Consider the following 17,800-nt stretch of genomic DNA (forward strand, 5'->3'; position numbering starts at 1 on the left):
AGGCGTTCTTATTCTGGGCTTTAAGAGGAGAGGTCAAAGTAACTGTTTTCCCACATGAACATCTGCCTGAATCCACTCCTTACCTTGCAGAAGCCCTCGTAAGGCAAGCCCACTGTACATAGGTGAGTACAATAACAGCAACTTTGAGAAATTTCACAGCATGGCCACCAACAAATTTAGCCAACCATCAGCTATTTAACTCTGGTAACAAAACAGACTTGTTCCAGTTCTTCCATAGTAAACTCTATCTGTGTTTAGGCACAGGCATGTAAAGAACAGTTGGTGCCTCCAGGTTGGTTTTTGTTGTTGTTGCTGTTGTTTTATAAAGAAACTTGTTTGTTGTTTTTAATTTATTTTGCCTTTAACTAGCATTTTCAGGAACACCTACCAAAAGCTCCAGCAGGAAGCCTAACATTCCTGTCAATCATTACAAAAGCACACACTGTCTCTAGCAGAGGTCTTGCTGTACCTGTCCTTTACAGCAGTTGTATCCAATCAAAAATCAGTAAACCAGGAGATCTGCCAATTAAAGAAACCTACTTCTGTTCTTTTTTCTTTCTTTCTTTATTTTTTTTTCTTGAGAAGAAGCAATATTGAGTACAATTCCTGGCACTGTGTGGTAAGAATACCCTTTAAACTTATTTTTTTGCTTTCTAGAACTGTGTAGACATTGTACCATTCATTCTATTAATCCTATAATCTACAACAGCAGTTTCTGTTTTGGAAGACATCTCCCCAGGGCAGTATGCAGGCTACAGAAGACTAACAGCTGCCTAATCTTTCAGGGAGATCCTCCAGCTCAAGGCTGAAGAGTAAGTGAATGCTAGACTTGTTCTGTTAACAAAAGGCCTTAGTCCGACATGCTGTCTGTCTGGTACTTTCCACAGAACATGGTAGGACAGATTGAAATTCTGCTCTTGGTGTAAAACCAGTCCTTCGCTAAAAGTGTATGAATGCTGCCCACAAAAAACCAGATGCAGTTGGAAGGGCTGTATCACACACATGGGAATATAAATATTTACACACAAGCATATGTTTTTGGGTAGAAGTCAAGTTAAGGAAGGGAGTTCACAGCACTTAACATCTATACAGTGACCTTCAGAAAGAAAAATAAAAACTTCAACTCATTCATCCAGTTTCTACGTGCAACAAAACTCATACAAGTTGCACTATATATATCTTGAAACAGACTAATCCTGGTAGACTATCATTTAGTTACTCTAGAAACATACAATGGCAACATTTCAAGGGTAAAAAAAGTTCATTTAAGCCCTTCAGAAAAAAAAAAAAAATCAAACGTTTCAGATGTGTTTATGTCAATTCAGCACATTACTCTACCTACAACATAGGTGGGATCATAAATCCTGAAGTATGTTTTTGTTGCTCTTGACCCAGCTTGGTATCTCATAAAGCTGAGGGTAGTACAATCCAGCAAAATAAGATAGCAAGCCTTTTGGAATAAATTCAAAGTACTAAAAGAACAATACAGTCTTCTAATCTATTAATATTCTGGCAAGAGCATGTACACACAAGTCTGACTCTTTAAGACCAATTTACACAAAAATTCTGATCTAAAATGTATTAATATGAAGCTACAAAGCTTTTTTTTTTAATAGACAAACTGTTCGTACACAAGCAATTTATAAAAGTACCAATTATGATAACATTTATTATCAATCTCTGTTCCCTCGGGGACAGTTTTACAGAAAGAACTTGAAAAACAAAGCCAGGAAAACAGCCTCCTATAAAACTACTAGTCTTTGTCTTGCACTGGCTAGTCTGTTAAAGCAAGTTTTAAATTTATTGAAATGTAAATGTAGATGGTGGGTTCCATATGTGTCGTTCTCCCTCCCCATCCAAGCAAATATTAGCAGTGTTTCATTCCCTATTCAATCTTCATACATTTCTTTAGCTACTCAGGGAACAAACTGAGTGTCTTTTACCAAACCTAAGGAATCACAATACCAGAGAAATAAATTTTAGAATGTGACTTCATTAAAAACCTTGAACTCATAAATAAAATCAAGTTATATATGATCCCTCCAATGAAGTTAGTTTAAGGGAAAAAAATAATAATCCCACAAGTGGAAGGCACCTCCAGCAACTGTACAATAGCTTGCCTCAGTTCCCAGACACATGGCAGCGGCCCAACCTAAATAAAGCAGAGTTAGCCATAAGTTAAAGACAACTGATTTGGAAACACAGCTTTTCCAGGACAATGAGGAAACTCTAATACTAATTTTGTTTAATGATGGTATTTCCACGTTTCATTTAGAAGTTGAAATGCATGCATTCCAATGATTGAAATAGCAAAAACAAGGTTCTTTCTTCTCCCCCTGAAATTCACTCTGTTTTTTCTCATGGGAAAAGAGTGAGTAAGAAATGCACGTGGCTTCCTTATTTATCTGTTTACTAGTAAACTGAGTAAAGGTGCCAATGCTCTTACAGAAGCTAGTGGAATGGTTTGGTAATATACCGAAAGCTCCGCAGCATAAAAAGGAAATAATATTTACTTTAGGATTCCCACCCCTAAGGAAAATCCAGCAACACGTTTGTAAAAAGATAACAGTAAGTGGGGGGAAAAAAAGCATGTATTATCTTAAATAAACTGCACTTAACAATAGGGCAAAAAATGTTCAATCCACATAGCTCTCTGCAGGCAGGGTCATAAAGAGAAAGGAAAAAGGTCACTGAAGTATTTACAAACCCTGTTTTCACACATGAATCAGAGTATTACTGTGTTTTCCGTCTCTGCCTTGAAAGCTATTAAGTGAAATTAAATATTTACATGTTTTGTTCTTTTCCCCCTACGCAAAAGATGGATCTTATCTTGTTACCTCAGCACCGCCGGACGCAAAACTATCTTTTTTTTTTTTTTTTTTTCACAAGTAAATATTTCAGAACCCCAGCTTGTAGGTTTTCACTTCTCGTCAAGAAAAACTAACGTTATTTCAAAAGGCTAACCTTTGGCGAGCCTCCTGCTGCTCAAGCCTTCTTCCTAACCCTAACTCCCAACGTATGCGGTTGGCGGTCCTCAGAACCCCTCCGGCTGCGCCTGCGCTCAGCAAATGGCTGCTGCTGAGGTGAGGGCCCCCCAGCACCCTCCCGCTGGTGGGGTCCCGCTGAGCTGTCCGGGTATGGGTGCTGAACGGCTGCCGGCTCCGGCCCTGCCCCAAGGCCCTTGAGGGCCCAAGGCCATGGATGAGCTCTCCGTGCCAGCCCCCCGCCACTAAGCGCGGCCCCACAGCGAGGACACCAAGGGCTGGATGGACACTGAAGTACATCTTCTGCAGGCCCTTTCAGAACCAAGCCCTTTCAGTGGGCTTTATGCTTGGTCTTTAGGCAATGTTCATCACTTAAAGAAGCAAAGACGTTACTTTCCGTTTGCACAAAGGATGATGAGACGTATAGGGGCATAAAGCCACTGCAAACCGCCTCCATTTACAGGGTCAACTTGCACACGCAGTCACGGCTGTACTTCTGTGGGAAGTCCTCACAGACCCATCAGATGCTTTGAGTTTTATGACACAACCACAGCTAGCTCCCATGTTCGTACAGGAAGAAACGGCTTTGAGTTTACCAGCTAGCACAAACAGTAATGCCACACAACTCTCTAAGCACGTTTATTTTTAACAAATTCTGCTATCCATCAATCCTCCTGAATCTGGCTAGGCAGACAGTCAGTCAGTGACAGAAACTGCAGCTTAAGTGTTTCAACACAGTTACTTGGTTGTTAATTGTCTGCCTCATTACCATCCTGGTCCTTCTTTGTCAGACATCTAGCAAATGAGAGCTTCTACAAGCCTAGTACAAAGAAATTTAATTTAAAAATAAAAATGAGATACTAAAATGAGATATCTACCAGCTTTCAGTTACATTTCAAGACTCTATACACTGTTGAAATTATATCTAATAGCTAGAAAGAGTCAAGTATAATTACACAGGAAAAAAGAGCCCTTGACATTAGTAATTAAGAGAACTATGCTAATAAAAATGCACCAATTTGCAATTGATGCATTCAAAATTGGGAACCGGTAGTGAAACGGTAGGAGGAACTTGCTTATTATGGCAAGTTTTCCAATGGTAACATTAACTGTCAAACTGAAACACGCAAGTAATGAGGTGGCTTTCCATTAAGAAATGAGCAAACAATAGATGAACATTATCTGCTCAGAACGGACTAAACCTAGCCAATCCTGAATTGCAGTACTGGGAAGCAACTGTTAACCTCAAGGTGTCTTCAAGTGCTATGATCATCAACAAAGAGACCTTCATCCACACATTATCATCACTTCAATCTATTCCTGTAACCCCTTTCATGTAATGTTTTAGGGAAAAAGACATTATATGTCTACTAACCTAAAAACAATCATGAAAATTCATCTACGACATTGAAAGGCCTGTTGTTTTCCAGTACACCATGAAAAAGGAAAACGCGGTGTTTAAGTACTGTATAAAACAGGAACAGACTGTAGAGCTGACAAAATATCTTTCCTCTATTCTTATCCCTCCACTGACAAGTACTTATGGGGATATTCCTAAACCTCACTTGGAGGGTCCATTTTTTATACAGTTCATTGGCTTTCAGAGTTAGAAAGGCAACACTAAAATTAGCTTACAATTTAGAAGTTTATAGAAAGGGACTAGAAATGTCTTAATTTAAAGGGGTGAACACTGAGATTACAAAATATTTCCTTTCACGTAAGCAGAAGGAAGATTTCTTGTCAGTTACATATGACAATTCCTGACAAATGGGATTACGCTCTTCAAGGCAGATTTGTGAGTAAACCCAAAATTTTGCACGTGCAAGACTCACAGACTTAATTACAGCTGTCCTCACAGTGTTTTAGATGTTCAAGTATCTTAAAAGCATTATGCCTAGTATATTTATCATCACTGACTGAAAGAAAACAAAGCTAAATATTTTAGAGAGAAAATACAACAACAGGGAAAATGTGAGAAAAACAAGGTACTGACTTGATGCTTTCCTTTCCCTCCTAATTCTGCATCAAATTAAAAACATGACTGAAATTGACTTACAACTGTGTCATTTAGTAAATTTGTACATTTGGAAAGCATAAACAGAAAACTGATAGGACTAAGATTTCATATGTTGACATTTGAATTCCAAGCCTTAATGACTTGTACTGTATGTACACACACGTACCCAGTTTGATCTCTGATGAAGCAAGTTTAATCAAAATAATTTTTAATTGTGTGCACTTCAAAATATTGCTAACAAAAAGGAAATGTTACATGGCAATTTTTAAGTTAGGGGGAATGCAAGTTAGAAAAACTGAAGATAAGAAAATACCAAAAAATTGATACCCTAAAATAATTTCATCAAAATGACCTCTCTTCTTCTTGACGTAAAAATTAAGGATTTTAGTATATTTCTCTTCAGCGTTTCTCCCCCATTAAAACTAGGGGTACAGATTAAAAGAAAACATATATATATAAAATACTCCAAATTATTTCTTTCTACAGGGGAAAAAAAAGTTCTGAACTAATACACTTTCTTCTTTCCTTTTTTTCTTTTCTTTTTCTTTTAAACAGAGGAACATTTTAAAGTCTGGCTAAATTAGTATTTCTGCAGATTTATTTTTTTGTTCCCAACAGCACTTCCGTATTGGTGTTTAAGGTAGACGACTCATCCGCACAGAAAACTGCAATTGGGCAGAAAAAAGGAAATGAAAAAGGGGAGGCTCTCAATAAGCTATACACATATGGCTTTAGTGTGTTAAGGACCACAGTTTAAGAAATTAGAAAACAACTGTATTAGCATGCTTACAGCTGTGCACCCTGATTCCCCCTAAAAAACAGTAATATAATGAACACCACCATTCCACACAGGCTTCTTCCTCCTCTTCTCTCTTGCTTACAGATTTGGTGTACTTTTACAGGATTTCCTTTGAAGCTAACGTTTTCTGTGGGGCTTATGTTTTTCACTCAATTTCATTCTGAATCTTTGTAGATTTAGTCAGGCCAGCCGCATTTGATACAAACATTTGATGTTAACATAATTCAAAGACTGTTTGCATGCTACGGCTAACAAAGTTTTAGAATTAAGAACAGGCTACTACAGGACACAGCTGTTAAACAGCTGAGAAAGTCCAAATCCATGAGGGGACAATGAAGAAAAATAAGAGACCTTAGCGATGCATCTTTTAGAATTAGTATAGCTTTGCAGCACTTACTCTCAGAACATTTTACAAACATCACAGTTAAACCAAGTAGAGACATTTTACTACTTGCAGGCATTTAAAAGCCTTCCTCATGTTGACAAATTATGTATCACTTTTGCTTGTCTAACCTGCAAGCAAAGGGAAGAACCCGAATATCCCTAAATTTATACCATCTCATGTGGACCAGAATACCTTCAGGTTTCCCATTCCCAGCTTTTTATATCAGCGCTGCAGCTAGAGTAATTTCCAGTATTAAAAGGCAGCTACATTAGCCCAGCACCCTGCTTCTCAGCATAGCTAGGAAGTCAGAAGCACCACCAAACCAACAACATGGCCACGAAGCTTTTCAGACTTGAAAAGCCAACAACATTCAATGCCACATGCTATGCTGTCATTCAAAACCATGCTTACACCTGCCATTTTCATTAGTTAACTAATGAACTATTGTCACAATTGAGGAGATGGGAAAAATAAAATTATCTGTGGATAGTAAAATGCAAATGCCACCTCTCTAATACACTTTTTGCATACTGTTGGCTACTCCTAGCTTTGCTGTGGGGTGCATGTTCTGCACCAACAAAACATCATGATAAAGTATAAAATTTGTATGCCAATATTTTCATCAGTATGTTAAAATTCAGCCAAAATGGAGGTCAATATCATCAAACCACTATTAAAAATCAAGCAACAACAAGACATAAGCAAGTATTTTGCAGAGAAAGACTGCCACGTCTGTGACAACAAACACAAGGCAAGCCATACTGAACGCTTATGAAGACTGGTCAGAGTATAATTTTTTCCAAGTGTTGAGAAGAATCTGTAGGAAAGAACTTAGAGAAATTCATTCCTACTGACTCTTCTAGTGCTACTAAACGTGAGGATTGCAGCAGAGCCACTGGAAATGTTTTGTTCTGTCACTTAATAGAAAAAACAGTCAAATACTTGATGAGCTTTATAAACAATTCAGCCAGTAGTCAAAGTTACCTTGACCAAAGATTAAAGATGGCCAGTTCCTTAAAGAGAATCGATAGGGGGCAGAATTTAAAAACTAGAATGCTTTTGACAGACAACCACTCCAAGACCTTAGGTTTCATGACAGCATAAGCTTGCCTTATCTGTGTGGATAGGATCAATCTCAACAGTGCTGTCAGCCCAAGTGGTCTTCATAAAGCCTAGTTCCTAGTCCACTCTTCACAGATCAACAGCTTTCATGAACACATTAAACTGTTTAATGACAAGAAATGGTGTAACGCAAGCTTAAAACTCTTTTGAACATTTCTGAAAGCAAAATGTTCAATCATTAAACACATTTAAAAAGTTGACTGCTAGCACGACAGACACCTGTAGATGAAAAGTCATAATATAGCCACCAAGCCCACTGGAAAGCCAAAATGAGAACGCTTGCCCTCTGGCTCCAAACGTGTTGATCATTTCCTTTTGACTCCATCAGCTGAATGCAACTGCATGCCTTACAAGTGGAGAGGCACAGCGGGGAGACAAAGGAGAGCCGAACACGTCATCTCCCGCACTTGCGTAACACAAACCCCAGTATTTGCTTTAGCCATCTTATTTCTTTGTTTGCAGCAGAACTAGCCCCACATTTGCAATGAACATTTCCTCCACTCCCTCGCTGCACGCAGTCACTGGATCTTGGACTTACCGAGCGCACAAAAGCCAGTTTATTTTAGCACGCACTTTATTATGCTAGCAATATAATCTGTATTTCCTCTAAACTGAAAGCTATTTCAGCATTATAGTTTCCTTCAAAAGCATTTTAAACACTTTGGCTTTTCACATCCATGATTACAAAGAAGCCCAGTTTCATCTGTCTTTGAAATATTATCAGTTACAAAACAGACAAATTCATGGATATGAGACATTTGGATATAAACTAATCCAAGGCTGAACTGAAGGAGAAACACAATTAAATCTCACTGAAGAGTAATACAGTTTGGTACTTAAAAAGCCAAGCAATTCCTGTACACTTGTCATCTAGTATCTAAATGTTAGGACAGCTGAATTAAATATTCAAAGGGAATTTCTTTGATAGCATGCAGTCCTTTTACATACGTGAATTTCATGCTGTTTTCATTGCCATGTGAGTCCAGGAATCATTTCTCATCAACCAGCAACAGCCTTATGGTTTTATTGCGATGGTGGAGTACATGCTTTTTTACATGACGCATTAAAAATATAGAAGTAGTTTTACAACTGCATTTTATTGTTTTGGAACTGTAATTCAATAATAATTTCATAGAGCTGTAACAAAAGGGTTAGGGTTTTTGTTGTTTTTTGGTTTGTTTTTAAAGTCAGACAAACAATCTACTTGGCATACATTTAATACTAACCTGAATATCGAAAGAAAACAAGTATCTATCCACACTGATCTGACGGCCTCTAACAACTATACCCATATGCAAATAACAGGGATAAGAAAGCTAACCCTAATCAACCACTGAGGTTGCAAAATCACAACACTGAGAAACGAAAGGAAAGGTGTAATGCACAACCCTATATTTGGACAGTTCACACCTAAACTCAGTAATACTGTTTTCAGCACTCTTCTTCAAAATCACCTCCGAAGATGAATCATGGTTATCCAGAGTAAGAGACTGCAGGAGCCCTGAGTCACTTGCTGCACATGCTTCATATCCAACATCCAGAATGCAGATGTGTGATTTTTACACTCATTCTTGGCAAAGAATAGCAAAACTCCCAAGAAAACAGCCAGCAAATCCTCAAGTATGGTATCTTATGCTACTTCAGTCATCCTTGATGGTGCAATTAAGACTGAGAAGAAAGAAGACGGCCCCTTGGTGAAAGCAGTTAAATGACCAGAGCGCTGCATTTTGTTACTGCCGCCAGTCTTTATACTCTGGAGATCCTCCACCACTACCTCTGAAATTTACTTAACTGACAATGCACTGCCCTGTCTGGTAGGGCCATAGGATCTTCTGAAGCCAGGCAGAATTCCCTTCCATGCCCATACTCAGGACTCAAGTAGGAGTGATGTTGTTTCAGTCCACAAGAAGTAAAAGTCATGATAGCCGCAGAAATCAGGATTCAAAGGTGGCATGATTTTCAGAGCACTGTACAGTGCCCTGCAGAGATTCTTGGCAGGGTGACAGTTTATTTTGTAAGTTTTCTGAAAGACTATCACCAGATTGGTCCAGTTTTCATCAAAAAATAAACTATTTTAAGATTCTCAAAATACTGTGTGTTCTAGGAGCGTGCACAAAGCACGTCAGGGCTGACTTCTCTTTTGCTGCACATGGAAAACTTTACCAGTTTTAAATTCCTTTCATGAAGGCCACAGCTATTAGTGTGCACTATGACACAGTTTTTATTTTAGGAGTACAGAAGAACTGCATTTAGGTTACGCTTGGCAAAATTCAGCACAAATCCATCCTTCAATTTTGTGTCAAATTCAATATCCTAAGACAGATGCACCTGTATTTTAATGAACCACAGCTCTCACCCTCGTCTTACACTGAGTTCTAATAGTTTCCAAAAATGTTGGTAATGCCTTAGCATTACTCAAGCAAATGTATATACACCTATACTTCAGGACAAAAAATCCAAGAGAATCATAACTAAAGCTTCATTTTTCTCCAGAGAATAGCCATTAGGCATGTTCAGGCAACGCGCTAGCACTGACATAGCAAAGAATGTAATCACCTAGCACTGATAATGCTCCAGATGCTCAGCTAACCTCTCACATCTAAAATCTCCACCTTCAGTTCTTAAAACAGTAATGAAATCACAGTATAAACCAACCTGACATAGGGACTAATTACGGCAGCCCGACTAGGAAGTGTTCTGGAACACCACTAGTTTCAAAACCCATTTAGAGCTGGTGTTGCTAAATAATTGCTTTATGTAAGTGACACTTTGTATGGAAAGCCAAATAAATTGTAACGGCTCATTTTTTCTTGCCATTATTCTTAGGTGAATTTATTATAAGTTACTAGAAGACATGCAAAGTGCATGCCAGATGAGACCTCTGTATTTATAGCACACTAAGTCAGTCAGCAAACAGAATCTCCTAAAAATATCCACAATGGTATGCAGCACACCCGCTCTTTGGGGACTGCTCAGTCTGCGGTGGTCTGATTTTCAGACAGAGCACACAAGGACGAAGAAAACACCCAGGTAGGTCAATTCCTGGAGAAGCATACGAGTAGCGGAGGCGATTCACATACAACACTATTAATTCTGTTTGGCAGGCAGTCAAACATCCCAAGCCCTACAAGACTTCCCTGCGTGCTTCCTGATCTCTCCAGGTCAATACGATGCAATTTACATGCAGGGAACAGAAGCACGCACCGAGGCTGAACAAGCCCCATTCCTACTGTGGCTTAGCCTCCCATTTTTGCAGGTGTCAGGAATTTGAAGCCTATCAAATAACAGGCACCAGAGAGCTCTGGATGCACACCGAGACATCCTTGTGAAAGTCACGATGACGATCATTTACAAAGAAAGGTGGCCTTGGGAACTCAGGCATTTGATTAGGAGATAACTAAGCAGAGAGTAGAAACCAAAATAATTTCTTGTATGCATATAAAATACTGCTCTGGTTTTACTCAGGTAATTTTTTTAATTTTTATTTTTTAAGTACAAATCATTTGTTTTTGATTTCTGAGGTGCATGCCTTTAAAGATATTCCAAAATAAAAACCCTTAGCAATCAGAGGTTTCTCTCTCCTCCTTTTCACAGGTTCAAGGACAACACATTCCATTACCACAGTAAACGAACACAATCTGTAGAAATGAACACAGGTCTCTCCTGAAACTAATCAAGCCATTAATGAGCATTAGACACATTGCAGAAAAATCTTGAAAATAATATATATTTGGTTCACGCATCTGCAAATAGCAGGGCAAACCTACCCAAAAACCTTGGTGATATTGTTCCAAACCCGAAAGTTTTGAGCAAGACTAAAACAGCAAATCAAGAACATTTACATGATGAACTTTTCCGTGAACAGCTAGCAAGAACAGGAGAGAATGTACTCAAGCAGACGGGTAGGCAATGTGTTTTAAAAATAGGTTTGAATTTTTAGCAGTGACAAAAGGCTTTCTTTACAAGACAAAGAAATGACTTGGAAGGTTGTTGGAGTGGAGTCTGCAATTACGTGAGAGAGCACAAGGAGAGACACGCTGTCAGGATATCACGGTTGGATTAGAAGAAATTAAAGAGGGAGGCCTTGTTTGAACTGGCACTCCAAAGGCTCAGTCAGGTGTTATCGCCGTCTTGATAGCCAAAAGAAATATTTATATATGGCATTACAATTAAGCCAGTTTCCCTTTCTTCAGATCATTAACTATTTAAGTTTCTTCCCTAAACGCAGAACTGCCATTCTTATTATTTGGCTTCTCCTAACACCTTTTGTTTACCAGGCAGGAGATCTCTCATCATCGCAGAGACCTGGCTCCATCTTCCTCTGAAGGAAACCGAAACAGGTCCCAAGGGCTTCACTAGAGCTGCTGGCAGATCCACACAGTGCTCCTTTATTTTTTTTAGCTCATTTGTCTGGACACGTAACATTTGAGACTAAAACCACTCTCTGAGCTGGGGCAAGTGGTGGCAGACCTTCTACTTCTTTTTTCTTGTCCCCCATCTGCTCCTTAGGAGCGTTTGTGCCTCTGCTGCTCACTATATATAAGCAGGAAAAACAGCAGAGCCCACTACATACGGAACAGTGAGACCCTGAAAAGGGATCAGACTCCCCAAACCCATCTGTCAGAAGAATTCTTCTGGAACTCCTTATCATTAGATTTATCCTTGGACTGCTTTCCTAGCACACTGAATTATTATTATTATTTTTTTTAACCTGCACTGTAGATAATGGGATGCTAATACGTTTCCAGAACCCTTCATCTGATTGAAACACCTTCAACAACTGCTAACAAGACTCTTCTCTTTCACTTTGGAGTCAGCTCATAGGTATAACTGAAAAGAAAATGAGGCACACATCTATCTCACAATCTGTGGTTGTTGTGAAGGTGCATGCATCTGTACAGACATGTTTCTATTTCTCCCAACTTGCAAACCGGTCTCAGTTTTAGCCTTCTTCTACAATCAGCAGAATTCAGCCAGCCTCTCATTGTTATTACTCTCATTTCCCAAAGTGGACAAACGTGGATGTGATTCTGTTTCACTGCTGCAGCCAAGTGAACAGAAAGAAATCAAAACAGCCTCTTAGTTTTCACTGTACTGCATCTTGGAAGACCTATGAACAGCAACAGCAAAACTATCTGAAAATGCACATGGGATTTTTTTTGTGTTTACAACTGCAAACAGCAGTGTTACCATATCTCTAAAAAAAACTAGAGTTTGTATAGAAAAGCAGTAACTTCTATTAGACTAAAACCTTACAATCTTTCCTCATTCTGAATGGTTGGGAAGTAATTTAAAGAAGTGTATCGTGTACTGAGTATCTGCTGGCCTTCCTCAAACATTAAAAAACAGGGTGAAACTGAAACAGCAAGTGTCACTGCTTCTAACATGATACACACACACACAGATGGAGGAGGATATCCCCAATAGTCTCATAGTAAAGCATGCTTCCCAACACTTTTCCCAAGTCAGGGGGGCAAAGATGTCAGAGCTACAACTTTGGCTAGCAAAACAGGAACGGCACTGAAATCTGAAGTGTTTAAGAGTTTCACACTCGTGGTTTCGCAAAGCAACAGTACTTGCGAGACACTGGGAGAGAAGGGCAAGGAAGTGACCAGAAGATATTTGATTCCCCAAAAAAGGTGTGAGAAAGATGAAAGGAAGCTTCTTCCATAGCAAGCAGAATTCATTCATCGCCTCCACCGGCTATTGTTGCAGTCAAACACTACTATAAAACACATACAAGATACTACCCATACAGCATTACATACATTCAGTGGCTAGCAATGAATCCTGCACTGTAAGATACTTCATGAAATAGCCTGATCATTAGTTGGCTTGAGAAGAATGCAACAAACTTCTTTCCCCTAATAAAGTTGTAGAGAAGCAACCTAATGTCTGAATTATTACTCCAAGTCTTGAAGCAGGCCTGAAAGATGTCAACAGTTGTATCCGACAACACTGTATTTAAAATCTGTCTCTATATACATCACACAAAATTGGATATGATTGTATGTAAGATAATATGAGATTTTGTATAAGACTTCTCTGCTCAATCAACCTTAATGAAGAACTGATGTGGCAAATTTTAAAAACACGGTATGCAACATTTCTGCTACAGTTGGATTCTTACATATTTGTTTCTAAGAGAAATCACAAAGAAGTAGGTCTTTATTCTTGCCTTCTCGCAATGTCCTCAAGAAGCAATTTAAATTTGAACACTGTAAGTATATTTCTAGCAGGTGATTTCACCAACAATTCTCCCTGTTGTGACCACCCAGAAATAGGATCACGAACATAAAGGGGGCTCTAAGGAGCTGCCAGTATTTCAAGTGACAGAAGTAACACATCAGCGGTTACTCAAAACAAAGAAAATTCTGAAAGATGGTCCAGTTTGCGCCAATCATGGCACATATTGTTGACAAAAAGAGGCTACATTACAACTACGGCAGTAGCTTTGCTGTAGTAGTGACAGTCTATGAAGAAATACTGCCTAAAAACAGAGTGGAAAAACGAAATTAACTGTGGATCCCAAGGCCGACTCTTTTACAGGCTGTTCTTAGAGAAGTCAGCATGTTTACTTTGGGGCAGGGAGAGAGGGGAAGTCCCATCCACGGAGGACCAGAGCAGGAAGCTACTGGTCACAACTCTACAGTTATCACCCTAAAGGAAGCTGGAACTCGGCGCCGTGTCCCAAGACAGCGCTTGGACATCATGCGCAGGCCTGGCCCCTATGTCTGGGAGCACCGTACGGTCTTAATGAACTTGGCCCTCACTCTGTTTACTGCCTTCAGCCTCCCCCAGGAGTGCTCGCCACACAGTTAGCTATGTTACATGGGTTTCTTTTGTTTTTATTCTGCGAGGCCAAGGCCTCAATTTGTCAGCAAACTGAACTCGGAGTTAACACATAAGGTGCATGGCCGTATTTCCTCCGTTACACTTTGATCCTAAGGATGACAAGCCTGAGGCCTGCCAGGACCCCTAGGCCCTTAGAGCCAGGAGAGGCTGCCCTAACTACAACTAGATAGACTACTATGAGTAGGTAGGCTCCTACCGAAGGAACAGAGCAGCTAACTCATCCTATTTTCTGATACGTTAACGTACCGCATCATAATACCTTCTAGTACATTAATGGCACATTAATAAGCATAGTATAGGCTTCAGTGTGCTACATTACAGAATTAATATTTATACATTACTTCTGTATGCAAAGCTGCTCAGTAAAAGTGACAATAGAATGTAATTCACTAATGGCAAATTAATTACAGTAATCTAACTAATGTAACGCCCACGCATCACTGATTGATGAAGTCAAGCAGTATGCCTAAAAACACAAAGAGCCAAAGATTCAGTTCAACTTATTAAGGTTACTCTTGCTCTTCTTTAATTTGAATAGAATTGTTGTGCTAATTCTCAAAACTAATTGAGGTAGTTTTCAAGACAAAAAGGAACAATTCAGTCAATTTGCAAGTTACAACACAAGGGAGGGAACTTCAAGCATGCATTTAATACACAAGTTAAATGCCAGATACCACACCTAGACAAGCTTGAGCTAGTTACCATCAGGACAAAAACAATCCTTGAAGTTATTTTTCATCGTGCTGATGCTACCAATTTATGATTTTCAGTGGGGCTACTCATTCCAAGCACTAGTTGTTATGAGGAATCTAGAAGACACAAAGCATGCAACTATATCAGGATGCCTACATTCAACGTGATGTGGAGTTGTATCACTGATATTACAGAACATTTAAATTGAAGGGAAAAAAGTGTTTCAAGTGAGGTTTTTTTCCACAAGTATTGCAGTATTATGATTAAACAGCTACTCATCCTGATAGGAAATACTAAGATTTTTAGAACACAAAACTAGACGATTTACGATCATCTCATGACCACCAAAGGACGATGCATTTTAACACTTGCTATCCAAAACCCCAACATATGGCATTCCTTATTTATTAGTGAGTAGATGAAGAACATGCGCCTCTCCTGGTGCTTTTCCTGCACCAACAGAAGCAACAAGCTCTGCATCATCTCAGCCCATATCCTTTTTAACATTCCAATTTCAGAGATTTGTGAAAGACAAAATATGCTGTACATACAAACTGTGCTGTATGTACATATGCTGTACGTACAGCAATTAACACATTATGACCTGTCATAGAAAAGCATAATCAAGTTCAGAGTTACCCTGAAGAGACCCTCCTGCTTCTGAACAGTTTCCTAGATTGCTGCTCCTTGTGTGTGCACTCACATTTAATCCAGTCCCTCCTTGCAGCAAGTTGGGTTGTGAGACAACAGTTAAGCAGGGAGAAAAAATGAAGTTTTTCCTCTGAGCAACAACTGCCTACACGTTTTAATGATTCCCTTGTGCTTAGTACAAATTGCACAAGTCAGTGATAGGGCATCCTTTCATCACTGAAAGAAACGCGTGTACCTTCTTCCCGCAAGCTATGGCGATGGTATAGCGAGTACCCCTGCAACAAAGCACTACTATTCGACAGCTTGGTACTATGAGAACAGTTGTTTTCTCTCTTAAGGGCAAATACTCCTTTATTATGATAGGGCTTGACAGCTCTCTGTTATGTCCAAGCAGTGCGCTGGGAGGAGACAGTTTCAGACCTAGGAAATAACAGCTCTGATGTCTCCAGGTCAGCACACCAGCGATGGATGGTGGCAGGCACGTGACAGCAGCCCTGCGCTCCCCGCAAGGCTCGGACCGAAGGTGCTCCAGCCTTGGCTACCAACAGGTCGTGTTACGGCAGAGACGAAAACCCAGTCTGCTACAGACAGTATTCACAAATCCATTAATTGGAATACAACAATGGGGGAATTACACATTAACCCCCCACCTTCCAAAAATAAAGCTTTTTTTTTTTTTGAGGCTGGTTGGTATTTAGACAGGTTATAACGCATATCTTCTCTGATATGCATTAGATTTATGGAAAGAGTGAATCCATTAAAAAGAGGTCACCTTGGACCTTAACGTTTGACTTGTATGAACAATAACCTTTAAATAAGCAGTACCGAAAGCAGTCAGCAACTTCCGTGCAGGTTTTTAACTTCAAGGTAAAGAACCCAGGTGGTGAAACGCAAGCCTTCCACCAGCGCTATTCATCTAAACATCGCAGGAAAGACAAAAAGACCGCTACAACTCGCTCTGGGTTTAGTGTGAGTCTTTAGAGGGCCTCTGCTTTTTGGTGAATTCAGAGCGGCTTCGCCTCCTGCCTCGACACCACGCGGTCCCGTCTCTGCAGGCGGCTCTTCGGAGCCGCGGACAGCTCTGCTGCCCAGCCGCTCTCCTCTTTTAGAGGGGGGGAAATAAATGCAGAAACTTTTTGAACTTCTCTTTTCCCTCGCCTTCCTCAGGGCCGAGAACTCCAAAAGAGGAACGAGCTGATACCAACCGGTGCCTAGAGAGTGTTCGGGGCCGGTTTGAGAATAAACGGCGGAGGCACATGATCCAATTAAACTCTAATTATGTAAGTAGCAGGCAAGAGTATTTACACAGGCACCGATTAAAGCCCCGAGCCGCCGGCCAGGCAGGCTGCGCTTCCCCCCCCCAGCCCCGCTTCCCCCCGCCCCGTGCCCTTACCTCCGAACAGGTGCGGCGAGAGGTGCGCGGGCAGCGAGCCGATGACGAGCCGGGGCCCCCCGGAGCCACCACCGGAGCCACCACCGGAGCCTCCTCCGCCGCCACCACCGCCACCCCCGGGGGCCCGCTCCCGGCCGCCCTCCTCCGGGGTGCTGCTGACCGAGTCCTGCGAGCCGTAGGGGCCGCTGCTGTGGGGGATGCTGAAGGCGGACTGCGCGGCGCGGGCCCCCGCGGCGGTGGCGGCGCCTCCCAGGGACCGGCTGCGGGGCGCCGACCCCGCGGCTCCCCCCGAGGCCGCCGCTGCCGCCGCCGAGCCGCCGGGAGCGGCGTGAGGAGCCGCGGGCGCCGCCAGGTGCGCGGACCGCCCGCCGCCGCCCGCCGCCCGCCCGCCGGTGCCGTTAGCGCCGCCGCCGCCGCCGCTGGAGGAGGAGGAGGAGGGCAGGTCCCCGCCCGAGTACGCCCGGGTGCGGCCGTTGGCGGCGGTCGGGCTGCTCTGCTTCGCCCCCATGGTCCCGCCGCTGCCCTTCGCCGCCGCCGCCGCCTTCCCGGGGGCGCTGGGAGTCCGGCCCCGGCGGGGGCGCTGCGAGGCGCGGGGAGGGGAGAGGGCGAGCTCGGCGGCTCGGCGCGGAGAGGGGAGAGCCGCCCGCCGCGATCCGGCTCAGCGGGCGGCCCCGGCGCGGCCGCTGCTCGCGGCTCCGCGGCGCCACCATGAGCTGCTCGGCACGGCGCTGGCTCCCCCAGAGCGGCGGCACGGCCCCGCCGCCGGTGCTGCTGCTGCTGTCGCTGCCGTCCCCGCTGCCGCTACCGCCGCCATCCTCCGCCGCCGAGCTCTGAGGGGGGCACCGGCGGCAGCAGCGCCGGCCCCGAGGCCGCCCGCCCAGCGCCGTGTGCCTGTGGCGAG

The 17,800-nt window shown here is 42.1% G+C and overlaps 1 protein-coding gene across 1 annotated transcript in view; it reads right to left on the reverse strand.

The window, feature by feature from the left end:
* ZNRF2 (zinc and ring finger 2) overlaps nt 1–17,787 on the reverse strand; it is a 60,299-nt gene extending 42,512 nt beyond the window's left edge. Inside the window, 2 exon segments of the mRNA XM_080578316.1 lie at nt 16,900–17,431; nt 17,433–17,787. Coding sequence (XP_080434442.1) covers nt 16,900–17,431; nt 17,433–17,609 — 709 coding nt within the window. The 5' untranslated portion in view covers nt 17,610–17,787.
* Nucleotides 17,788–17,800: the final 13 nt, after the last annotated feature.

The sequence above is a fragment of the Anser brachyrhynchus genome (assembly GCF_964034855.1).
Source record: "Anser brachyrhynchus genome assembly, chromosome: 2".
Lineage (NCBI taxonomy): Eukaryota > Metazoa > Chordata > Aves > Anseriformes > Anatidae > Anser > Anser brachyrhynchus.